Raw genomic sequence first — 26963 nt, 5'->3', positions numbered from 1 at the left:
TTGTATTACAAAACCATCTCAGTGTTATTACTGCATATTGAAGTAAAGTTTGGGCCCTCAGTCAAACTAACAGCTTGGTGTGTCCTCTTGTCTCTTTGGAGGCATCAAATTTCATAATTTCTCTGAGTGTGCAGTGAAAAGAACTGGGCACTGGATGGAAATGTCTCTGGGGAACTTGGGTTCACTGATTGTTACCTGCAAGTCAAGGTTTTGACTGGCAGAAACTTGAGGAGTTTGCCGGCAAGGCGAACAGATTGGAGTGCTAGGGAACAGACATGCAGGTTAACAGCAGCAAAGCTCTCGCCTGCTGAGGCCAAGGGGTAACAGTGGCTTTACGGTTCTGGGTTCCCTGAATAAAGTATCTCAGATACAAGATAGTTTTACTTGGGAGAGTGGAGTAAAGAGGGAAGTACTGGAGGAAGGTTTGGGCCAAAATGAAGGAGATGCCAAATGGATAGGAGGAAAAGATGCAACCGAGGGTAGTTTGGGGAGTGGGTAGGGGTGTGATCTTGGAGCATTTTGGACAGGGAAAAAGTGATGTGGGAAGGTTTGGGCTGGGAAAGGGAGGTATGGGACATAGGGAGGGGAGGAGTGAAACAGATGTTGGATTAGAGGAGTGGGAGGGAGTTTGATTAGGAATGGAGGAGGAGGAGATATAGAAAGATTCTGGCATGTGGAAGTAGGTCTGGGTGGCTATTGGTAGAGTTTTTGATCTTGTCATTTTTATATTTATGGAACTCTTCTATGACTGTCAACTGTTAAGCAAGAGCTTACAACTTTTATGCATCTGTATTATATTGTATTGTGTTATAGTGTATATTCCTCAGAGCAGAGACTGTCTTCTTCTAAACAGCACTAAGCACGCTGTTGGTGTCCAATAAATAAATAATAGTTATCAAACAGGCTAACTAATAGTTGCTAATAGATGCTAATAGAAAGTAGCCAATAGCTATTAATAGCTAGCTAATAGCTAGCTAAAAGATGCTAATAAGAGTTAGCAAACAGTTAGCAAACAGGCCCATCTGTTAGTGTTGACCCATCTGAAGAAGTACTAAACCCATGCCATTCTTTTCCAATGGTGTAGTCTGGAAAAGCTTGTGGGACTGGCACTAAAACTTACATCAGACTCCAGTCCTAACATAGTATACAGACATCATTTACATCAGGGAGGGCATTGTTCTCCCATGTAACCCGCCGCCACCAAAATTCCCCCCTTCCCCCCCGCGAAACCCCGCTGCCACCGCAAGTCACCCCCCCTTTTTTTCCGGAGTGGTACTTGGGTCAGGTACAGTCAGGTCAAGTACCACTTGACCTGACTGTACCTGACCCGAGTGGTACTCGGGGAAAAAAAGATTGAGAACCGCTGATTTACATACCTGGCAGCCCTCTAGCTTTGGGTTGTTGAATTAGCACTTAAAGCTTAAAGTCTTATTTATCTGTGTCAATGAATCCTATTAAACCATCATTTCTGCAAAGTTATCTCCAGCATTATCTCCTCCACTCCTCTATGCTCACCTTCACAGCACTTGTTTACACTGTTTGTATCATTTTATTGCCAGTGCTTAGAATCCATTAAGTGAGTTGCACAGGGATGAAGACCTGACCAAACAAAAGGAAAGAGAGCTGTGAGGTGGTCTGAGGGGTGATGATTCTTGGTGAAGGGACTTTACAACAATTTCCACCTGCCTTATCCAGAGATAGGGAGGGCAAATGAAACAAGAGGAGAATGCATAAGAGAAGGAGAAGAGACATAAACCAGGGGAAAAAAGAGAAGGAAAACAAAGAAATAATGTGTAGCTGCAAGGGAGCAAGAAACATGAAGAAGACAAACTGAAAGGTAGGTAATAGGATAAAAAGAGAAGAGAAACAATGGATTAAGAAGTATTTATAGACAAGAGGAGGGGGGGGAAAGGTAAAAGAAATAGGATGGTGGAGGAAAAAGGAAAGAAAATTAGAAGGAAAAAATCCCCCAGAAAACAGGTGTAAGAGAAAAACAAGAAAAAAGTCAAAATGAAAGAAATGAGATTCTTGTTAGCCACAGATAAGAAGCACTGATGGAGCCAATTCAGAAGTACAGGAGCTTTTGGGGATAGGAGAGGCTCAAGCACCTGAGAAAGAAGAATGTAATGACACTTTGGTTTCTGCTTTAAAAAAATGTCCTGGGAAGAGTGCCCTGGACTTAAACCATAAGGAGTCATCTTTGGTCACAAGATGCCAGTGTGTAAGTATCTTCTTCCCATAACTCAAATTCTTTGCCTGAACAAAATAACTAGTAAGAAATGAAAGAGGAGACCATGGGTTCAATTCCCAATAGCAAAATATATCCAGTAACTGATTCCTTTAGACACAAATAAATAGATGGTTAATTTAATATCTCCTAAACATTCAGCTCCATACAGTTATAAGTTTTTGTATGTCTGTTGAAAGAAGTACATTAATGTAGTCCATATCAGTAAGGCTATAATTCAAAATCAGATTTCTATGACAAACACTGTTAGATTCTGTAGCAGGCAACTGTATGTACATCATTTTGGAAAACAAGCAAACAAATACATTACAAAGTTGCCACTCACACCCACTTCTGTATCTTAGTTGCTTATCTCATCCCTGTATACTCTCCCTGTTGTCATTCTCCAGCAAAGAAGCACCATTCTTACAGATCTGCTATTGCTCTGTCCTTGCCTAATAGTTTCTGGATTTGTTGGAGGCAAAGCAGAAACACAGTCCATATGGAGACTAGCAGAGGAAGGAGGGGGTGGGTGGGCATGCAGGTATAGTGTTTCCTTGTAGGTTGAAGCTGCCAGGGTGTGGGAGGCTGTACATTCTTTCTTCCCCCTCCTAAAGAGGGGGAGTTCCCAGTGCCAGCATATGCTTATTCCTTCCATAGCCACAAAGATTGGTGGGGGGGGGGGGGGGGGGGGGGGGGGGGGGGAACTCAGTGACACATTTTGACAGTTTCTGTGGTGTGGGAATTTTGTGATTAGGGACATAAGTGGGTAGAATTCATAACTGCATAATCAAGGAGAACAACTATTAATAGGTATTATGGTTATTAGGTTAAGTTTTCAGAAGATTAAAATTATGCTTTCATATATTATAAAGCCAGAAGGGTCTATTGTGATCATCTAGTCTGACCTTCTATAAAACACAGGCCACAGCACTTCCCTGAATTAATTCCTGTTTGTATTGGGCAAACCCTCCACCACAGTAGCTCTCATAATGGATTTCCTGATCCCAGCTAATTCCCTGCTGACAGGCAGTTTTACCTTCCAGGGGGTGATCATCAAACTCATTTCTAAAGTGAAGGGGAGGTTCTCACTCTCCTTTAATGGTGCTAATGTCAAGGCAAGCACAGACCAGTGTTCCAGAGTGTCTTCCTCATTCTGTAGTTCTGCAGCCACTCTTCCGTTTTTTTCAGGTCTCAACAACTCATTTCCCTTCATGTGTGACTGTCGTGGTGGGTGCTTGTCAAACTGCTCGCCTCAGTCTCTACTCTCTGCAGGTGCTGCTGGAACCCCCTGCACTGCTTCACTGCAGCTGCCTTCTGATGGCTTTTCAAAAACTTCAGTGGAAACTTTTTTTAGTGAGCAGAAGTACGAGTGAGTGTTCATTCTAGCTGCTATTTTTAAAAAATGATTTAGATTTTATTCTGGCGCTAATGGATTTACAGGAGTTTCCAATGCATATATTGGAGTTTTTCAGGCGATTACAGGAATTTGACCTCTTTTTCCACAATTCCTCTGGCCCTCTGAAGTATTCTATAGGCTTTTGAAATTTCCTAAAAACCACCACTGCTTCTGGGAGCTGTGCCAGAAAGTGTGAATGAGGCCCTGGATGCAGTGAAACTGCAATGGTTCAGAATATAAATCAAGAGTATGGCCAACTCCAAGCATTCAAAATTCATGAGTCAGGCCACCAGAATTATGAGATCAGCCTAAAAATCATGAGTTTTCCAAAATAATAAATGCTGTGTTTTGTTTGCTTTATTTTTCTGTCTTTAGAGGAAGCCAACCCCTGCCCCAAAGTTCATGTAATCATTTCAAGTTCAAAATTCAATCTGAAATGCACATGCAAAAATGTGAGCCTCCCTTGCTGCTTAGAGAGAGGCTCCACTTATCCTCTTTCCTAACTCCTGGAATGCAGGAGCTGCTTTTCTATGGCTATCTTTGTCTCCCTTCCCTTCCCCACTCAGTCGCCTCGCCCACTCACATTTTCCCTCCATGGTTCCTCAGAGGATCCTGTCCCTAGCCCAACCCTTCAATTCACATGCCTGAATATTTTCCTTTTCTTTCCATTTATTGTATCCTACCCTGACATTTACCCTGTTCCCCTCTAAACACAACCTTCCTCAGTTCTCCACATGTTCCCCATAAACCCTTAGTCCCTCCTGCCTCACATTCCTCTATCCCATGTTGTGTTTGGGAGAAGCTGAGGCTAAGCCCAGGTTTTTGTTTAGTCTTAAGTGGGGGTGGGGGGTGGGGGGGGGGAGATAGGCTGGGGTGGACCTCCGTTCAGGTTGGGGCCCAATTCTGGTTTGGGACGGCTCTGGGTCGGTTCGGGCTCTGGTTCTGAGTCGGGAAGGGTGTGGTTGGGTTTGGGGATTAGTTCGGGATTGGGGTTGTTTCCAGGAGGCTTGAGCTCGGTTCCAGCTGGGGCCTAGTTCTGGTGAGGGGAAGTTCTGGATCAGTTTAGGGCCCAGTGCTGGGGCGGCTCTGGCTCGGTTCCATCGGAGGCCCAGTTCTGTGCGTGGTGTGGTTACGTTTAGGGATTGGTACTTGTCCGGGGTTCAGCTCTGGGAGGCGTGGCTCAGTCTTGGGTCGGGGAGGCTGTCGTTTGGTTCTGGCTGGAGTCCAGCTCAGGCTGTGAGTTGGTTCTGGTTGGGGGTCCTGCTCAGGGAGGCTGTGGTCCGGTTCGGGTCCAATTCAAAGGGACTGAAACCCGCTTCTGTTTCGGTTCTGGATCGGGGAAGCTGGGGCTCGCTCCCAGAGCGGATAAACACCTCTGCCTGCAGTGCGCCACCCAGCCTAGCCGGCCGAACGCAGCAGCGCGCGGGCGGGCAGCCCGAGGAGCTCCCTCCCTTCATTGGCTGCTAGCTCAGTGACGTACATACACGCTCGCACCGCTAGGAGCGCTAGGCTTGTGCGGCTCGAAAAGGTTGTTTAGTGGTTACCGTAGTAACCAACCGGGTCCCGCCCCTTTAAATAGCTCCTCCCCGCGCAGGGTGGTGCTGCCCTTGCTGCCGGAAGTGAAGATGGCGGCCTCGTCGGAACTGCTCACGGGCTGGTGCCTCTTCGGCCTCTCGCTGCTGGTAGGAGGCGGCGCGGCTGTACCCGAGACTCTTCCCCGGCCCGGCCCGGCCCGGCCGCCCTAGGCTCTATGGGGTCTGCAGGCTCTTCTGTCTCGTAAAACCGTTAGGGATCAGGGGCTCCTACGCAGCGCCCATTACCCAGATGTCTGGAGATCGGGGAAACCACCGCTCCCCACACCCGAGCTCCTCGGGGAATTACGGGGGTCACTCACGGGATCTCGCAGCACGTGGTTCTCAGCCACGCCCCTGGTGTCCCGGCTCACGCTCCGCCCCCCCTTGCTGTCTCAGGGGTTAACTGACAGAACCTCACACGTCACGGACCCCCCCTCATTGGGGGTGACCGCTCTCTCCCCATCGCCTCCCCTGAGTGTCGGGGTGTCTCTTGCACATCTCCTCGGGTCTCTGATCGTTCTGGGGGTAGCCAAGCTGAGACTGGCTGTGCAGGGCTCCTGTGGAAAAGCAGCATGTTGTCATGTAATTATTACAGACGGTATCATAAGGCCCCAACTGAGGTTTCACAGCAGTGCTCGTTCTGGCACTTCCTTAACTTCTGAATGCCTGACTTCACAGTCTTCTTGGGTGTAATTTCATAATTTTTTTTTTTAAAAAAAGGGAGAAAACATGAAACCATATGGGCCATCAGTTTGGGTCGTCAAACCCCAGCACAGGCCCTTGCCACTGGAACTGATGGAGCAAATAGTAGGTTCCCCTTCTTTGGGAGAGAAAAAACAAACCACCCATGGCAGATGTTAGTCATGTTATTTAATGCCCAGCCAGAAGGTGGTCTGGTATTATGGTGATGAGAGTGGTTCAAGTATCTATATAGAATAGAAATACAGTTACATGTGGGTGATGTTTGAGTTTCTTATCCTGTGCTGTGTTGTTATGGTATCTATTATTTCTTTTGTATTTCAGGCTATACTGGCTTTCTGCTGGGTTTATGTGCGCAAGTACCAAAGTCGACGGGAAAGTGAAGTAATTTCTACCATAACAGCTATTTTTGCATTGGCAATTGCACTTATCACATCAGCACTTCTGCCAGTGGATATTTTTCTGGTTTCATATATGAAAAATCAAAATGGCACATTTAAGGTATGAACAATTTATATATTTTACTGAATGCCAATATCTGTTGCCAAAAGTGCTTTACTATGTGTCTTCCCTCCCTTTTTTTTTCTCTTCATTCTGAGTTATCAAACTGGATAAGTCACATTTTAGTGTCTTGTTTAATTGCTGGAATCTTTGTCTTGGAAAAAGAAAACTAGCATTGCAAACTAATGGGCCTTGTCATTTACCACTAAAATAGTTTTCATCCTCATAACTTTGTAATGTAAACCTGCTGTTCTCTCATATTAAAATATTAATATTACCAGCTTCTTTTATAATATACACAATAGTCTTGTCTAGGTGCTTATGGAATTTATTAATTTAACACAGCATAAATAGAAATCAGGAGAGTTTCCTAAATATTTTCCTAAGTTTTATAGTATGAACTAATTAATTATCGTTTTGTATAAGATAAATACATCTTGTTCTGTTTTAAGGGTATATCTATACCAATGAGCTTTCAGTCTAAGGCCTGCTCTAGAGTTAAAAAGAGTTAGAGTTAGATGGACTTAGCTAGTGGCTCAGAGCTGTGAAAAACTTAGTTTCCTGAGTGCTATTGCTGGGTTGAATTAACCCTTGATATAGATGTAAAAGAATTCTTCTGTTGACCTAATTACGGCCCCTTGGAGAGATTAATTAACTACTGTTGATTGAAGAAACATCTCCCTTATGGCGCTACTGCTGTGTGTTGGGGTTGTGTTTAGTTGCAAATGGACATGTTTTAATGGTTATCAACCAGTTCTTAGGAAAATATCTACAAAGTACAAATAAAAAGTATGATTAAAATCGGCTATTTAAATTGTGGTTTCCTGTTTGCTGACTTAGTGATTTAAATCACCAGTTTTAATTGTGACTTAATTTTTGTGGCAGAGTGGAATGATTTATGTTTGTGTACACCGCCTTACCACATTTTTATCCAGTTTATTTTTAATCTCAAAGAATATATGCACTTGCCTCAGGGGCGTAACCAGAAGAGTGTGTGTGTGTGTGTGTGTGTGTGTGTGTGTGTGTGTGGTGTTTTTTGACAGGGCCTGTGGATGACACAGATGGGCCGGCCGAACTTCCTGCTTCTGGTCACGTGACCTGAAGCAGGAAGTTCAGGAAGTGACCAGCTACGAAACTAAGCTGCCTGATGCTCCAGTTGCCTAGTATCTTAAGCAGAGCATTGGGCTAAGCTGCTGCTTAGCAGTAATGGCGTGTCAGGCCGCTTAGTGATTCTCAGCCGGTTACTTCCTGAACATCCTGCTTCCGGCCACGTAACTGGAAGCAGGAAGTTTGGGAAGCCACCGCCCAAGAAAGCTCCAGTTGCCAAGGTAGCTTAAGCGGAGCTTGTGTGGGCCTTCTTTCAAGGTCTACCGTAGCTACACCACTGTCTTGCATAAATTAATCTGAGAGTTATGGACACTTACTTTAAAGGTTGTCAGACGGTTTACACATTTATAATGAGGATTACTTGCATCCATGCTACTGGTTTTTTGGTGAATCAGATAAGATTAATTGTACATTTTTTGTGTGGATAAGTTAAGATTTTTAAAATGGCAGGAAAATTTTCAATTAATGTTCGCACAATGTGAAAAATGTTTTCCACCTTTGCACATAGGCATTCTAATTAAGAATTGACAAACCAGTTCTCTTCTCCTTTGCTTCTTCCTTCAGACATGTTCTTGTAGTCCTTACCTTCAAAAGGAGAAAAAGCTTCCTTAGATTCTGTTTGCCTGTGCACATAACATCTGATTTCTATCAAACCATTAATCTTCAAAAGTCTAGAACAAAATTTACAAAAATGTGACTTTAATAAAATTAAAATATCTTAAATTATGGAGTGATTATATGAAAATCAGATATTTTTAATAGTGCAAGTACTTGGAATATACAATATATTCTGGCATAAAACTTAAAAACCATTTGAAGGTGTTTCTGACCTTTTTTTTTTTTTTTTTTTTTTTTTTTTTTTTTGGTAGCTCTTCAGTTTTCTAATAAAATGATCTTGGCTTTTTTCCCTGGAATTAGTTTGTAAAGCATTCCATGTCATGTCCTCTGTTTCACAAATTTTGCATTAGAAAAAATAGTTATTTTTCTACATCCAGTATACTTGTCTTCATAAATTATACTTTGCAATTTTGGTAGTTAGGGATATGGATTTATTCAATACCCTTCACTCCAAACCTTCTGCATTCCAAAAACTAAAAAGTAAGCTTTTTTATTTATAAAATGCATATGTATTTGAATGCATTGCCTCCCCAACTCCCAAACATATTAACTATACCAAAACTAGATCTGTGCCCTACCCCCCCCCCCCCCCCCGCGCCTCCCCTCCCCAAAAAAGAATTAAAAAAAAAAAGTTATGGCCTGGACCTGCTTCTGTTAAAGTCACTGCCTGTTTTGCCATAGAATTCAATGGGAGTGGAAACGGTTCCTTAGTGAATGAATGAGCCTTTCACTGTGTCTTGAAGGTTAACCGATTCTGACATTGATAGACAATAGGATAAGTAGCTGGAGAGGGGAATGTTAAATGACTGACAACTTCTTAAAATCCAAGTACAGCTTTTAGCTTTTTTTTAGCTTAGTTCACCAAAACATTCTGTAAATGGAAGAGGACCTGGTAAATTGCATTACTTTACCATAGGATAATGGAGTTTGAAAAGAAATAGAAATAATAGACACAAGTTTCAGTTACTAATAACTTACATTGTGTTGTGCAAAATTAAGCACTCGGGATCTTTTTCAAGGGGAAAAGGCAGTATGCCGCATTTATTGACAGAAACTAAAGTAATAACTAACTTAAACCTACACATACACACACACACATACACGCGCCCAAACGTATCAGAAAGCGTTCTATAGTTATATATATATAGCTACCAGTCCTGATTGTGGCTTGAGATCGTAGCTAGGGTCCGTTGCTGGAGTTCGTGGCTCGTGGCAGCTACCTGGCCAGGGAAACTGGGCACGAGGAGAGCAGGGTCCTTGTCGGGCGCGCACCGACGCTCTTCTTTAGATGATGTGTAGAACGCTGTTTTTCCCCCAAAGCCTTGAAATCTCACCCAGTCTTTTATAGGTTTTTCAGTTCTGCTGTGTCACGTCGCTTCTCTGTGATCCTTGATTGCTGGTACAATAGCAGACGTGACTTTCAGCTTGTTCTTTGATGTCTTTGATTAAGTTTGATTAAGTTTTTCTGGGGTGGATCCTTCTTTGCTTTTTGGGGCTATGTTCACACTCTTCAGCCTAGGATGGACTTCACACTTCATCAGGACAACTTCATCAAGACAAGCTGGCAGTTTGGGTCTGACTCACACACACATACACCCTCCATTCATACCTTGTTCAGATAACTACCTTATTCATCTAAAGGTTTAGAAAGGGTTTGACACAAGATGGAGTACATAGGGTCAAAATGGGGTTTTTACACAAGATGGAGTACATAGGTCAAAATGGGGTTTTACATTCACAATATGGAGTATGACTGATAGAAGTTCAAATGTTACACGATTTCAATAATAACCATATAGAGGTTGACACAAATAAGGGTATGAATTGAAAGCTATGAATTAATCTACAGGGTTACAATTACAATTAAAAACCTCTGAATTAAGCTACAGGGTTACAATTACAATTTTATTCCTACACATTGTACTGTACGTATAATCGTCCCTATAGAATATACCTTAGTTCCTGTGCAGATTTGCATTTTACAAATAATTAAAAACTGACCGAGCCAACTTTCTATTATTGCTTCCTGCTGTTATTGGTACATATCCTGTTGTTGCTATCTGCCTTGTTGCTCTTCTTTAGCAGAGAACTCAGCTGCTGCTACCTGTGGAGCTTGTTTGGTATATATTAACCTAGATGCCAAACTCTGGAATAACTTTCTAATAGTGGCATATGCTACTGTTGCTGTCATCTTAATTCCTGGCTTCCTCTTCCTCAGGCTTTTTGAGTGGCTTTTTAAACTGATGGCTAAAAGAGCATTTTTTATGGCTAAGTCAGTGCCAGGCAGACTTGGTGCTTGCTTTTATATCTGCATTACTTTTGACCAGTAACGTATGACCTTTCTCATATCTTTTAAGACTTTCATGAGAGCAGAGATGTTCTTTATGGCCATATGTTTAAGTTAACCGTTCATTTCCCATTAGAGCACATAATTAATTAAAAGGAGTTCATTCATTTTTAATACTTGCTATTTTAAAAAAAGCAAACTACGCATGGGAAAACTTTTCTGTCAAAATTCAAGTACTTCCTTATTCTCTTTAAAACTGTCTCAAAATCTTATTTCTGCCATGGTGTTTAGAAATTGCTATTCTAGCATTGGTTGGGCACATGCTAAGACTTTTTTTTCTCCCCTACATTCTCCATTTTATTACCTCCAGGAGAAGCACTTAACTCAGGAATGTGTTGCTTTTTACTAGATCTGCTAGAACCCATATCTGTTAACCTTTCAGACATGCTGCAAAGCTTACCTTATCCTCTGGTATCTGCAGAGGAGAATGGATAAGAATATTATGGGTCATTGGGTGGCAGTAGCATGTGATAATTGGATCCTGCCCCAAACTTGGTTATGATTGTGAGGCAATGAAATTAATGTGAAATTTGTTTTAACTTGCTGTGAATTTTAAGATAAGATGTATGCAGTGGGATAGATGCTTCTCTATTTGATAAATAGGTGTCAGGAATATCATTGCACTTGGAGAGATGAGCAGTTTGGTGGTAGAGTGGTTTAAGCTGCTGATGTATATTATTACTTATGAAGTATGTCATCTTTGTGTTGAGAGAGACTTACACACATTGTCTTAACACCTTTTTGTAACCGGAGTAAGGTCTCTGAAAATGATAAAATCTTACTGAGGAAAACAAACCTACCTGAAACTCAAGTTTTGGAATGTTGACTGTTACTTGTGCGGGCACTGATGGGCTTGAGGGTCTCTATTCCCAGAAGTGTGGGTTTTAGCAATGAATGACGTCTTAGATGTCTCTTCTTGGTATAATTCTTCAGGCTTTGACTATAATGGTACAGTTAAAGCAGTATTATCCGTAGTGGGGATGTAGTTATATGGGCATAAGGGTGTTTATACCAGTATGTTACCTCTGTAAGGGAAGAGGAATAAGCTAAAGTAATAAAAGGCATCTTTATACCCATATAACTGCATCCAACCTAGGAGTTGTATCTGTATAACTTTCGGTAGACAAAAATCACAATCACCTAACAAATAATTGGACCGGTCCTTAGCCGCTGGTATAGATCTCTAAATGTATTTTAGGATTTCTTGAGTAGGAAATGCTGTGTATAACATGCACAGATTAGGGTGATGGTCATATGCAAATATCTAGGAGTGAGGGAAGAGTCTAACTGCTTACGCAGTTTATTGCAGTGATAGAGAGTGTGAAAAGTTAGCATACTCTGGCCTATATGGTCAATGTATTGTGGCTTCTACAGCAGGTGTCTATATTCAGCATCTTAATTTGAAAGTTCTTAAAATATAAAGGATTTGCCTCATTTTTTTGGATAATAGACCCCACTGCTTCTCCAATTTGCCTTTAAATTTCAGGTTAAGTAGCCAGTGCAGTGAGTTTGTTCATATGCATTTCCTGCAAAATTACTCTTATAGCATATTTATATGGTAATAACAAGTGTACTATGCTACATACCTGCTAGATAGATCATAAAAATGCTCTCTGATACGAAGTTTTCAATCAGGATCTTTTTTATTGATATCTTTCTTTAATTTCAAGCCAAGAGTTGTTCCATGCTGTCTGTTATAGCTGGTATTTAGATGCAAGAATATTATGTAACTCAGTGATCAAAACAAATATTGATAAGTAGAGGTCTGTGTAAATGCCTCTAATGCAGAATAACTATGCAAGTCCATGCTGTGTGTATTCAGAATTGTAAGTATCAGTCTGTTTAATCAACTGAATTCTTTCAGCTCTAGAAAAACTGGAATTCTTGTAAGCCGCTAAGAACAAAATTGTGAGCTTCACAGTTTATATGTATGACAATAGAGAAATATTATTTAGGTTTTCACAAAAGTCTAGAAATATGGATTGAAAGTGTTGCTTTTGTGAAATAAGTGTTACATAATTTTTCCTCCTTTTCAATCTTACTAGGAGTGGGCTGATGCTAATGTTACAAGACAAATTGAGGACACAGTATTATATGGCTATTACAGTGAGTATTTTTAAAACTGCTTCTAAAATTAGGGTTTTCTGTGGTGACTGGATCATGTGTTGATAAAATACTCTGTTGTAAGCTAATTTTCAGGGGCTTTTAACTAAACTGAAAACTCATTCTGAATTAAACCTTAGTTCATCTACAATCTAAGATGTTGTATGCTTTTTCTTTTTTTGTAAATTAAAATTGCATTATAATAAGCTAACTGCAATCTTGGGGGTTTCTGCATATGAACTTATCGTTCTGTCACAGTTTCTATCAGCATTAATACATTGGAATGATACAATGCTTAAAACTTGACTAATGAGTTTTGGCATATGGATCTATAATATGGAATGCCGACTATTTTTGTTAATACACATTCATAGCATAGACACTAATGAGTTCCTTGGGGAAATAGTTTTGGCCTCTTGTCACTTTTTTAGCATGTAGCATGATATGTCAAGGTTTCTTACAATTAAGGTAATGTGAAGTTTTTCTACTATACATAACTCAGTGCAATTTTGTTTTTATATTGTAATGTTTGTGGTATGTTAAGACCATTCACTGTTCAGACACTGCCTGAGGACTAGATCTACTTCAGTAGATGAGCATAATGGAACTGAATTGAGAGATGAGCCTAAACAAACCCAAAGCAAGAAAATCAGATTAGATCAACTTCTAAACTTATTTAAAATGTGGCTTTTAAAATCTAAACATTTATAGAAAGTGTTGGACCCATCTGTGCAGTCCGTCCTTTTTTCTTAATAAAATATTTATCCTTTGTAATAGTGGAGAATGTTATGTAGCACAAAGTTTTAGTGAAAATAACTGTCATAGATTGTGTTGAACTCACCATTCAAAACCATAGAAATGAGCATATGTTGGGAGGGGAATATGTTGAGTAGTTTAATATATATTAAGGATTAATAATACAAATTAAAGACTAAACACATACCAAAAAAGTGAAACCAAGATTTGTTTTCTGTGATGTGGGCAAAGTGTGGGTGGTCTCATTAAAAAGACCTATGTTAAAAATATCATTTTAAGGCTGAATTTCTTCTTTTGGGGGTGGAGAGTACTCTTGAAGAAATGTTGACTGAATTGTGCTAATTTTTTTTTTTGAATTTTAAGTCTTTCTGCTGGACAATGACACTAGTACAAATATACCTAGTGAAAGTATAATTGCTCTCTGCATTAAAGTGGAACCTAAGGACGCAAAGCAACAATAGTATGTATGTAGTGGCTTTCACATTTTGAAAGTATAAACATTTGCTATTGTTTTGCAACAAGGGGCTCATTTTACATTGAAGATGCCAGAGAAAATCAAAATGCCAATTTTGGACAGTCTCAAGCTGCAGTCATAACTTTCTGAGAAGTCAGATGAATTCTATCTTTGTTGTGGCTTGTGTTGATAATACTGCTACAAAAGCTGCAATCAATGTTTATTTTAAAAAAATAGGGAACTGAAGTTTTTTGTATATCTAGAAAAGGAACTCCTCTCCTCTTGCCATTGTTCATAAACTTTTTGTTCCCCTCAAAACAATAACACTGCTTCTCTAAATGAGAAATATCAGATGGCTTATCTTGAGAAATAAACTAGATGCAGAATACCATATAAGAACTTGGAATACTTCACCAGACTAAAAAGGTAGTCTGTGCCTTCTGGTTTCTATATAAGATTCGTCGGACTCATTAGGGTCTTTTCTTTCAAGGAAGAAAAGATCTTGGGCTTTCCTTGTCAGTTCTGTTCAGTGATACTTTATTGATTTGACAAGCTATCCAAATATGGCTGCTTATAAGAAAGACAGACTTTTTGGATACCAGTCAGGGTAAGAGGTGACATGCCTGACCCAGATAGAATTACCTATTCCTGTGTTGATTTGTTGTTAGTGTCTGTTCCTGATCCAGTGTCAGGTTGCTCTGTAATTTGCTTTCCTGGGCATGTCTTTCTCATAGGGTCATGAATTATATTTTTCTCCTCAAAAACAATGATGTCTTTTGAATCCCAAGGAACCATAAAAGCAGTATATCAAGAAATATCTTTCTTGCAAGTCCTTGCATTTTGGCCTGTTAACTTTCTGTAACAGGAAGTCTGTGATTTGTTTTAATATAAAGTTCTTCAATTAACTGGAAACCACATAAAATGTCCTTTAGGGAAGAGCCCTCCGGGTGAATCTGGAATTAATACTGTGGGCTAACAGGTCTCATTTTCCATCTATTTGTTTTATAAGGGCCCCACTCCAGTACAGACCTATCAGCTATCAAGTTGTCTTCCAGTTTTAGGTCTACCCTAGAGTGTCTGTTTAAAATGTGTTGCTGCTGCTTAGGAGGATGATGGGTGCAGACTAACACGTGAAGGCCACTGATTGCATGCCTTTCCTTCATGGAGTTATGTGACCTTCACCTCCAGTTTTAAACTGAACATTCCTCTCTTTGGATTTAAATTTCTAGTAGAGTAATTCCACAATTCTTTGAAAGATTACCTGAGAAGTTGTTTGTGTAAATGTTTTGAGTATGGTACTTCCGTCAGATCAATAACCTTTTTTCCTTTTAAGGTGATCTGAAAGAGTGAATCCAAAATCTGTGAGGAATTCACCAGATAACTATGGTAAAAGAGGCCATTTGAGAACATTAACAATATGTTACAGAACTTCAGTCCTGGTGAAAAAAGGAACTTTACTTTTTCCTATAGATCATAATAGAACCCCAGTATATATAAACTATTTTCAATAATATATAAGTAGGGAAAGTAGATGGTCGCATAAATGGATGTAAACTTCTTAAAAACCGAGCAAAATTGCATGGCTTGGAAGAAAGTTGTCACTGCTTTTTTGATATAACCATTAGATTATACTTTGAACTGAATTTTTCTTGCTTCATAGTTCTGAGTAAGGCTGTCTGGAAAACCAGAATTCTGTTCTGCACAAAATTTCATCATTTTAGCATTTTGATTTTGTTCTGCATGAGGATGAAACAGACCTTTTGAAACTTTTCACAAAAAACAGGCTAGCTTCAGAATATCAAATAGCTTAAATACTCTGATTCAAAGCAGGACTTGAACTTGAGTGTCCCACATCTCAGGGGAGTGTTCTAACCACTATTTGGCATTGACTAGAAATTACCTTCTGGATCTGAGAAATGTTCACAAAGTTTTAGTTTTAAACAACTGGCATCTTCCAGTTGAAAAAATGTTGAGTTCCAAATTTCCCAACAAGAGCTATAGTACACACAGTTGAAATGAAAGGCATTAGGATTCAGTGCAAAAATATCTTAAAAGAGCAGTAGGATGGTAGCTTTCATTATCCACACAGGATGGATTGTCCAGAGGATTTCAGCAAGTGATCTGCCTTGATATTTACATAAAAGGGACGTCTCCTGTTTTTTAAATTGGCTAGATTAAAGTAGTATAATTTCAGGTACAGAAGCTGTCCTTCAATCCCCCCTACTGATTTTTGTGGCCTCAGTTAAGTTTTCCATAAAATCTCTGGATAATCATATATGTCGAGGGAGATCTTAGTAATTTTTCATACAGGGGGAATGATGAAATTAACGGATTTCAGTTGTCGGATGCGCTAAATAAACTGAAAAAATTAAGTGCTTTTTTCTCATCTGTCAGGTATACTGGGTAACCCATAGTGGACCTAAATATTTCAGTGACTAAGTTAGATGCACTTTATTTCACAAGGAAATAATATTGCATAAGATACTGTTTTTATTCTATTTTCTTTTGACCATTTTTTTTTTAGATTTAGCAAAGCAAAAATTTGTTAACGGTATGTGAATGCCAAAACCTTTGGAGCTATTGGACTGCAATAAAGGCATGTAAAATCTTAGCTTATGAATTTACTGAATATCTTGCCCAATTAGGATTGTACAAATATTTAATTTTAACAATAGTGTTGAGACTTCAAACTGTACAAGACTTCCATTTATTAATAGATTGAAGAACTAATTCTTTTTCCTCAGCAAAGAAGTATGAGAAATGAACTTCAATGGTAAATTCTGAGGAAAGTTTGGTACTACTGAAAATGGAGGCTTAGAGCTACCTTTTCAACCTTTGCTCCACGATATCATTAGCCTTTAGATATCCTCTGCTTTGAAGTGTAATAAAGTTAATACTACCTCAAATTAGTGTACTAATTTTTTAATGCCATAGCACGCTTTTACCTCCAGATGGTGGTAGAGATTTAGGTATTGAATTAGTATAGTAGTGTGGTTTTTTTTTTCTTTTGCTATTTTGTATTTAGTCAGATTGATAAGGAAATAATGCACATTTCATAACTTTTGCCTATACAGAATTAAACAGTAATATGTAATTTGTAGCAAAATATATATGCAGATAATATAAAAACGTAATTGTTCAAATCACATCTGACCAATATCCTGATTTTCTGTCAGAACACAAGAAAATGTAAGTCTTCATAAGACTCATAACATTCTTTTGTTAAATCGTATTTCATGGAAGTTTGCTAATGAGTTTATGCATGTAGCAAAATAGCATCTACTTGAGGTCTAGACTTCAAAATGAAAAACCCGAGGTTTCCTCCAAAGTAGGATACCCTTTGTCACAACATGCAGTGCTGGTAAAGTCTGATGTACAGTGCAATGACTGCAATGTTCTATATTAATGCTGTAGTCAGATGCTTGTGATGCCGCTGATGCATCTCCTCATCGTTCTTGTTCATGAAAGGTGATTCATGGTATGAAAGCCTGTTGAGACTTCACAAAAAATAGTGAGGAAATACACAACAGTTAAATTAATTCCTCATATTGATATCACGTTTGTTAATTTTAATGTTTTGATCTCCAGTGGACTTCTTTATATCCCATAGAGCAGGGGTGGGGAACCTTTTCCCTGCCAAGGGCCATTTTGATATTGCTGCCTCCATTCGCGGGCCATGTCGCCGATTCCGCCGCCGAATTCCCCCCGCTGCCGCCGAAAAGGCGCAAACGGCGGCGGGGTTTCGGCGGCGGGAACTGCCCGACCCCCCCCCCACGGAACCGCGCCGCCGCCGACTCCACCCCCCGCCGCCGAAAAGCCGCCGCCGTTTCCGTCTTTTAGGCGGCACGGTTTTACAGTGTCCGCGGGTGCCGTGGACCAGTAACCACCTCCGAGCTCCCGCCGCCACCGAAAATGGGCAGACGGCGGCAGGGTTTCGGCGGCGCGCACTTCCCGCCTGCCCGCCCGCGGGCCGGATCAAATTCTTTCGCGGGCCGCATCCGGCCCGCGGGCCGGAGGTTCCCCACCCCTGCCATAGAGGAAGGAAAACCAAGCAAAAAATCCTTAGAGCAGTGGTTCTTAACCTTTCCAAACTACTGTACCCCTGAAGCCTGAGTCCCACCCCCACGGGGCTGAGGCATGTAACTTAGTTTCATGGTGCCCCTGTGGCTCCAGGCAATTGCCTTTCTTGCCACCCCCAATACCAGCTCTGCACTTGCGACCCCTCTAAAACCCCAGGTTAAGAAACACTGCCTTAGAGCATCCCGTGTCTACTACAATACAAGTTTAATGTGGGTAAATAGTAATTGGGGACAGCTTGCAAAAAGGATTTTTTTTAATTCATGGGGGAGGGGGAAGAATCACTTTCCTTTAACCATATACAACAATACCCCCATTAAATAAGCAAATGGAAATGTAGCTTCCAGTTCTCCTGTCATGCTATATGTATACTCGCTGTTATATGCATATTCCAATGTATATTGGGGGGAAACACATTTTAAAATTGCAAAGCCATCTGCATGAAGGTCCTACTTTATATAACATGGGGATTCTTCAAAAGATCGTCCCTATGTGGATTCTAGACATGGGTGCGCGTGCACGCCATGAACAAGAACTCTTTGTGGTAGTGTCTGTCAACCTGTGTGTGCATCTGCCACGTGGTGCATCTGAGGTCTTGTGAGGCTATGTGGGTCAACACCATTCCAATTCCCTCTTTGCGCCGCACGGCCAGAATCGGAACCCCTCTTACTCTTTACTTTTAGCTCGCTAAAAAGCCTTTTGTCTGTTGAATGAACTGCTGTAGATAGTTCTTATTATATATAGTTTCTCAAAGTTGTTAGTTAGGTTTCCTTTTGGCTTTTCCTTTTGGCGCCACCTCCACCCACACTCCGGGAACTATGCTCAACAAACTGGCTTCAAAAACTGTGCTTTGTGCCCAACGTCCTTCTTTGTGAACAACGAGAACCAATGCTGTCTTTACTGCCTTGGCGAAGCCCACATAGTCACTTGCTGCGCCATCTGCTGTTCGTTCCTGCCTTGGACTCATGAGGCTAGAGAACTCAGCCTCCTCCATGAGATGCTTATGGAGGTGATGCATCCATGTGTGCACTCGGATCTGGGACTGGCTCATCCTTGAGTGACATCCATCACTGCTGGTGAATGCTTCTCCAGGTCCCTTGCATGCAGCACAGACAGTACTGGCACCACTGCCAAAGCCCCGACCATGCTCATAAGAAGCACAACGATGATCATAAGGGCGGCTCCTCAAGCGGGACTGCCAAATGCAGCGTTGCCTCCATTAGGCATTGACATGGCTGCTCCACCTCCCAAGAAACCCTGGCCAGAGCATAAGTCCAAGCACACTGACCAGTTGGTGCTGTCTTCAGCCTCCGTGACCAGGCTGCCACCTATGCCTCTTTGTACTCTGGGTCTCCAGCCCCCTTGGAGCTTCTGTTTCCAGTGGATGGTTGGTCAGTGCCCTGCTGTGCTCCACCTCGTATTACCAGTACCACAAGCAGTTAGGATTCCTTCCGTGCAGGTGCACGCTGCCCTACCCCGTGCACTACCAACATCGACCATACCGATGGTCCTGCCCTTCCTGGACCAGCTCTCCGAATCTGAGTGGTCCTCTGAGCCAGACCCTGTGTTCTCCCCTGCGTGCTCTTACAACCTGGAACTGTGGTGCCAGTCCTACTTGCCACCTAGGCAAGCTGGTCCTGATTCTCACCTTGGTTTTGGCTTCCCTCATGTGATGGTACAACTCACTAAGGTCCTGGCCAGCATCCCATTCATCCCTTCCACAGACCACACCACTCACCACAGAAGCTTTGCTCTCAGGATGCGATGCCCATCTGGAGGGCTGCATAGATGGTGTCCCCCCCCCCCAGAGGGTGAAGCATAGAAGGACATCAACATCCCCGTACTCTGGGCCATCCCTCTCACCTTCCAGGCATTTCTACCCCTCCTCCGTTTCTGCCATGTTTAGCTTCTCTCAGACAACATAATGGCTGTTGTGTATATACACAAATAGAGAAGTGTCCGATCTCCCTGCTTTTGTGTGGAGGCCATACACCTCTGCAACTGGTGCCTAAGGCACAGGCTCACGCTTTGCACCGTACGCTCCACACTGTACACTTTCCACACTCCATTACGGATACGCTCAGTCGCTCCTTCAACAACAACCATGAGTGGGAGCTGCATGACCCCACTCTGCACGCCATCTTCTGTTGGTGGACCATGCTATGCTGGGACCTCCTTGGAACCACCATCAACCACAAGCTTCCCCTGTCTTGCTCCAGAGGAGCCATCAGACTTGGCTCCCAGGGTAACATGCTTCTTATGCCCTGGACAACAAAACTCCGCTACACCTTCTCCACCATCCCACTCCTCCTGCATGTCCTCCTCAAGGTGCAGCGGGACTGAGCAACAGTCATCCTCGTAGCCCCCTTTTGACCATGCCAATAATGATTCACTGACTTTATTCACATCTCCCCGTACCCTCCCCTCTCTCCCAGATCTCCTCATGCAAGTGCACAGTTGTTTCTGTCACCCCAATCCAGGCCTGCTTCACCTCATGGCCTGGTATTTGGATGGTGCTTACACATAGACAGGGCATGCTCCATGCCTGTGCGTGATATCTTTTCCAACAGTAGGAGACCTGCTACCAGGTGAAATGGCAACACTTTAATGCATGGGCATTCTGCCACTACTGCTCCATAAACAGTTGAGGTTGGTGGGAATAGAGACAATCTTCTCTACTTCCATCTTTTGGGCGTCGCCCAGTCCTGTATTCATGTCCACCTGGCAGCGTTCAGTGCCTTCCTTCCTTCCTTCTGTGGATGGCTTCTTTGCCTTTAGTCACCTGACAAATGCCTGATTCCTTGATGGCCTCCTCAACGCTTTCCCATCGATTCAGAATCCCACTCCCCTTGGGACCTTTTAACTTTATCCTCTCTACCCTTGCCAAACCACTCTTTGAGCCCCTTGTTATCTGCTCCCTTGCCCTCTGTTGTACTCGGTGTGTTGGTAGATGCTGTCACCGGTATTTATCAGTGTAGGCTGCGTGCGTGTCCCTGTGTAGATGCTGTCCCAGCTCTGGCCAGGGAACTGAGATGGCTCTCACGATCGAATGAGTTGACACGACCACAGATTAGCTGAGTAACGAAGGCGCCCAAGCGAGGTTTATTGCGTGCGGCACAATGAGAAATGACTTACAGAGTATCTCTGGGTGAGTTTCATATTGGCGGCGTTACAATGGTCTCGGCCCAACGTCGGGACTTTCCATTATCCCCTAGACCGGACACCGGTATTCCCTCTGACACCCTCTTTTATACACTGTTACATACACTTTCGGTCTGCCCCCTTTCACGTAGGTAGTTGCCACCCTCCTGATGTAGTCTAATACCACCTTTTTCCGTTGATTGGCTGATTTGGGCACCGCCACTCCATGTATCATTTCTACCCATCAAAGTGTCATTTCAGAGAGTTAGTATCTTGGTACCTCTTATACCCACTACATATTTTAGTAATATTTTGGCAGTCTTACAACCTTGCAGAATCAGCACTTTCCTATACCAGTCTCAGTTAACTTGAGTGACCCCTTATACTTCTGTTCACTTGGCTTTTTCCATTTAGGCCTTAGCCTGTTTTACAGGCCTTAAGCTCTCACTTCTTACTACACCCTCCTTTCTATGAAGGTTATATTTTTGGCCATCACCTATGCTAGGCAGGTTAGCAAGCTAACTGCTATGATTGCTCACCTACCCTTTACCATTTTCCCCCAGGGACAAGGTTTCTCTGCGACTCCAAGTTTCTCCTTATGGTGGCTTTTCCATTCCACCTCAACCAATATATCCACATCCCAACCTTCTATCCCAAACCACACACCTCCCCCAGGGTATGCATGCTACTTTCCCTCAATATCCACCGTGCTTTGGCCTTTTAGCTCCAATGTACTTGCACATTCCAGGACTTGCCCAAACTCTTGCTTGTCATTGTGAAGCATTGTCGAGGCCATGTCCTCTCTCCTCACAGCACCTCTCCAAATGGATCTCATGTTGCATCATGAATGCTATGCTTTCACACATCTCTCTGCCCCTTGGAGTCACTGCCCATTCCACACAGGTGCAGGCCACCACATCCTCCCCTCTCATAGATATCCTGTGGCAAGGCCTTTGTAGGGCGGCCATGTGGCTCTCTGGCCACATCTTTACCACTCCCTATACGATCGCCCTGGCAGTAGCAGCAGATGTGGCAGCTGGCTGAGCCGTCTTGCAGACTGAGACTTCCAGTGAGCCGTCGCACCCATCTCCACACTGAGAACTGCTTAGTATGCTATCCACATCTGGAATCCACACAGGGACCAGCACTCAAAGAAGAAATGGAAGTTACTTACTACACTGGCGTTTCATTGAGATGTGTGGTTCCTATCTGGATTTTAATACCCATCCCCTCTGCTATGGGCTTCTTGTCTGCCAGTCAGAGGGGCCTGAAGTGGCGTCAATCCATGAAGCCTCAAGACCTTGCACATACCATGTGCACATGCGGGTCGACGAACATTACTACAAGCCGTTTCAGCTCCGCTGTGTGGGGTGCATGTGCACCCACATTTGGATACTGGATAGGGAGCTCACATCTTGAAGAACCTCCAGTTACAGTAAGTAACCTCCATTTTATATAGTGATGTAGTAGACACTTTTGCCTCAAGTGGGGACAACCATATTGGTCCAGTAAGTTTTAACAGAAATACGTGGTGTGGTTTGTGAGACTGATGGCCTTTGCAGCTGTGATTCTGTGCTTTGCAGTACTTCTAAGTTACAAGAGGGTTTTTAAAGGAAGTCCCCTGTGTGACCTAGTGGGGTACAATTGAGACTAACAAGTAGCTGTTATCCCTGCCCTTGAACTTCGGGTGCCCTTTACAGTGTCTTACTACTGTAGCTTCCAACCTGGAGTGCAGCCTCCAGCCTGTTAGCTGGGAGTGACTAGGTCTATTTGCTCGAGACAGTGTAATGCGCCTTGGCTCTTACCAGCCTTGATTATACTGTAGGGTGAGCCCAGCGCACCCCCAGTCCCAGCTGTTCCCCCAGAAATGTATGTAATGTACTACCCAGCCCTCTCCTGGATAGGGCAAATATATTAAGTCCATTATTCCTTGAAGGGGAAAATATGCCATTTTATTATTTTAAACAGTTATCCAGTTACTTCAGTGTAAATGCACTGGATTAGAGTAAACCAAAACCAAGTTTATTAATTACACAGAGATTTTAAGTAAATTCAAGTAATGAGGCATAAAGTCAGAAATGGTTACAAGAAGAAGAAAGGCAGGCATCAGTAAGCATTTTAGGTAACAACAAACTATCTGATTCAAATCAAAATTCTCACCACATACTTTCAGCAGTCTTACTGACCAAACTCTTTATATCAGGACCCCTCCCCCAGAGTCCAACAGCTTCTTCCTTTTATCTGTTCAGATGCTGTGAATGCGATGGTGGTGTAGGAGGGGAAAGGATTATTTTGTGGTGTCTGCCCCTTCCTTTTATAGTCCAGTCTCCTCCTCCTTTGAGAAATACTTTCAGCTGGGAGAAGGTGGCAGGCAGCCTGTGTAGAAGGAAACTCCATGCTATTTCTTTGCTAAGATGTAGATTTTTACTCCTGCCCCAATTCCTGCCAGAGAATGGCCACTTAACAGGTAATGGTGCATCAGCCTTGTTTACACCTGACTGAGGTGTCAGCTTGCCCTTTGTTTCTGAGGAACTGGTTTGGCCAGACTTACCTGGAAAACCTAGTTTTAGTCCTGATCTCCGCTTATGTTTATAACTTCATGTAAAACGTTGCTATTTGGATTTTGCCATGATATTAGTGATCAACAAATTGAGTTTTTAAATGATACCTCTGTGACACACTGCACCCCATGTACACCCTTATGGTATCATGGTGTATCATTCATGTTCACCCTTATAGCGTAACTGTGTATTGTTTAATGCAAAATATGTCATGTAAAGTGTTTTTGGAATTCTCATACCATACTAAATGTTATTGTTATAGTAGTACGTTTCTGGCAATGTCATATGTACAGCTATGAAGCTCTATGTAATATTCCTAAATCTCTCTTACATGGATTGAGGCAGATCCAGGCGAACACTAAAAGCAGAAAGGTAATTCATGCCACATTAAGGCATTCATAAAACAACTTTGCTCTTCCAGGAACAATGGACTAGCCTAAGCATCTTATAAGGTGATGTTCATTGACTCAGGATGTGGAGAAGACTATGCAGGAATACTGTTGGTCACCTGATCTTGAAGGGGGGACAGTGAGGCCCAAGAGAGGGCTTAGGGACAATTGAAAAGGGGGGACATTTTGGCCTCTCTCTCTCTCTCGCAACCTAGCTATGAACAGCATTAAGCAACTGAAGCATCGATCACAAGGGAGAGCCTGGTGGGAGGCCAACCAGCCAGCCTGTGGTGAGAACCCTCTAAGACTGTAAGGTTGCTGAAAGTGTTAAGCTTAGTTTGGAATGTGATTTACCTTTGTTTACTTTTGATTAAATCTGACCTGCTTTCCTTTGGCTTATAATCATTTACAATCCTTCTGTTCTTAATAAACTTATTTTTTTTATCTAAAGCAATGACTGTTTGGGTGTGTGTAGAAACTTCATTTAAAATGACAGAGCTGTTGCATATCAATTTCTTTGTTAAATTGATGAACGTATGAGTTTGCAGAGTCCAGTGGGCATCACTCAACTCTGCAGGACAGCAGTTCCTAGGGTCGCATCTGGGACTGGGGGCTGAGTTGGGGTGTCCACACAGCAGAGCAACTGCTAGTTGGGCTCTAGGAGTGAGGGATTGGGGTGACAGATATACATCAGTCCAGATTGCCGAGGGGAATGTCACAACCCCACAAGGCATATCTTGTGCAAACATGATTCCAATATTGTGTAGGGTGTGAACATGGGTATATTCTGTCACACCTTGCTAAAATGTATGCCTGTAACCTAGTGTAGAGATTACAAGAGCACAGATCTGTGGCAAAATTTATAACTTGAAAATGCTGCAGCCTTCAAATGTTTAACAGGTGAAGCTACTTGTACCCAACCTTTAGTAGTTGTCTATATTTAGCTCATGACCAAAATTTAGAGCTGAGCAGTGAGTCCTATCTGACCCATTTGAGTCATACACCATCAGTTGGTAAGGCTGCCACTAAGCAATTGAGAGCTAGCTCTTTTCTTACCTCATAATCCTGCAAAGCTTGGGTCCCATCAATACATCAGTTTAAAACTCAGATTTCTTGTACCCACTTGGCAGTACAGGGCAGACAGTGCTGCTGAAATGGAGTTGCTGTGAATTAAAGGCACAGTAGTGTAGGTAAGGAGTAAAATTTTCAGAAGTGCCCATGTGCCTAAATCAGTCTCGCAGGTAGAACTTAAGCACTCTCAAATGTTACCACTGGATATTAGTGTGCTGATTATACAAAGGTCATGCTGCCTTATTAAACCTCAGAATGGCTTCTTGTATATATTGAATACTTAAGATGAAACCAATGCTAGCAGAATGCTTGGTTACCTGTAGTCAAGTGTGATAGAATTTTAAAATTGTTCACTGGGCATTAAGTCAACTGATCGTACGTTCTAAAATAGCTTGCTTGTTAATAACATGTCACTTTGGAATTGGGTAGCAAACTAAGATTTTTGAAAGTGTAATGCCATAACCTAATGGTTGCTCTGAGCCTCTGGAGGTGATGGGGAGAAGAGGAAAAAGCTGAGATTCCTATGTAGTACAAGGGTGGTTTGTTTGTAGCTGGTTCTCGCATTCTTTACTTCTAAAAGGACAGAAGTTGTAACTGACTTTAAGACTGTTAAGTTGGAGGCAAATATTATTTGGTTAAAGCTACTTGGGTATTTGTCTTGTTGGCTTACACAAAATAGTAGAAAACCCTGATTCTTCTGTGCTACATCTAAATAGCCATAATATTTACACTTATGAATGAACTGTCACTTTGGCTTGTATGACCTGGCTAGTCCTAAACTAGTAAGTAGGCAAGGAAAACATCTAGCATGCTGTGACCGTTTTGAGAAGAATGTCAGTACAATTTATGAATTCCGGCTATGAAACTACTGTATCATTTAAAGCTGGAATAAAGTGTATACATTATTGCTTGACTAGACTTGTAACAAGTATGTACCAGACAGAGGACAATCAGGAGTTCATAACTTTAATGACTGTGCTTTGGTCTGACAATAGATATAAGGAGTTGTGTTTAAGTTGTGAAAAGATATTTGTTCATTTTGTCTGAACGAAGGTGGAGGGAAACAAGGAGCATGGACATTCTCCAAGCAGGACAAAGACAAAGGTGATAGACCAGGAGCAGTTTAAAAAGGACTGTTGTGGGAGGGATGGGGGAGAAGGGGAATGGAAAGATAGGTAGAAGAAGGGAAAAATAACAGACTGGCAAAGGTCACATTAGGCAAATTGGGGGAGAAGACTCCATGTTTCAGAACCCAAGCAATGCACTGAAACAGAAGGGCCCCTGCATGATCCTGACCCCACAAAGAATGCTGTGGAGTGTTGAGGAAACTGAGGCAGGGAAATGTGTGTACTGTTTTAATGTATAGATCTGTCCTGTTCTGTTGTGTTACAATCCCATGCAAAGGCTGTGTCACAGGTGGTAGTGTTTACACCTACCTTGTGCCCCCTTGAAGAAGTAAACCAGAAGGCACTCACTTTTGGGTGGAGTTCTGCGAGAAGGTGTGTTCAAGCTGTGGGAGGAATTTGAGGGTCCAGCATTGGTTTTACTGTCTGGCTAAACCAGCTTTACTAAAACTCCTAGCTGCTATTGGATACAGACTTCCAATGCTAGAAAAGCTTCTGTACTGCCTCATGAACCCTCGTTCAATGCCTCCTTTTGAGGAGTGCAGCAGCTTTTGTTCACATTTAGGGCTTTCAGCGTCTTCCTTCACCACATATGGGAACTTCCTACTCTCTTCCTCTCCTATCCCCAAAATAATACAAAGTGGGAATTTCTCTTCTTGGGCTGTACCTGAGACAGACATGAAGACTTTGTGTGTGACATTCTCCAGCCTGTGCTAGCAGTGACTAGGGTGGCCTACTGTTAACTGCCATTAACGACTCCTAGGGCTGGCTCCTCTTGTATTATACTCATTTTAGAGATGGGGGAAAACTGAATC

At 42.2% G+C, this 26963-nt stretch overlaps 1 protein-coding gene across 3 annotated transcripts in view; it reads left to right on the top strand.

Moving 5' to 3' along the window:
• Positions 1–5219: 5219 nt before the first annotated feature.
• Positions 5220–26963, top strand: part of LMBRD1 (LMBR1 domain containing 1) — a 273786-nt gene continuing 252042 nt past the window's right edge. For 2 of the 3 annotated variants that reach the window (XM_067562530.1, XM_067562531.1), the window contains exons 1-3: positions 5245–5308; positions 6224–6400; positions 12518–12578. In XM_067562530.1, coding sequence (XP_067418631.1) covers positions 5252–5308; positions 6224–6400; positions 12518–12578 — 295 coding nt within the window. In that variant the 5' untranslated portion in view covers positions 5245–5251. Of the gene's footprint in view, positions 5309–6223; positions 6401–12517; positions 12579–26963 lie in introns of all 3 variants that reach the window. The other variant, XM_067562532.1, reaches the window with a different exon arrangement.

This window comes from Emydura macquarii, unplaced genomic scaffold (genome assembly GCF_026122565.2).
Source record: "Emydura macquarii macquarii isolate MOO-44397 ecotype Brisbane River unplaced genomic scaffold, CSIRO-AGI_Emac_v2 contig_2437, whole genome shotgun sequence".
Lineage (NCBI taxonomy): Eukaryota > Metazoa > Chordata > Testudines > Chelidae > Emydura > Emydura macquarii.
This window is presented reverse-complemented; position numbering and strand designations above follow the sequence as displayed.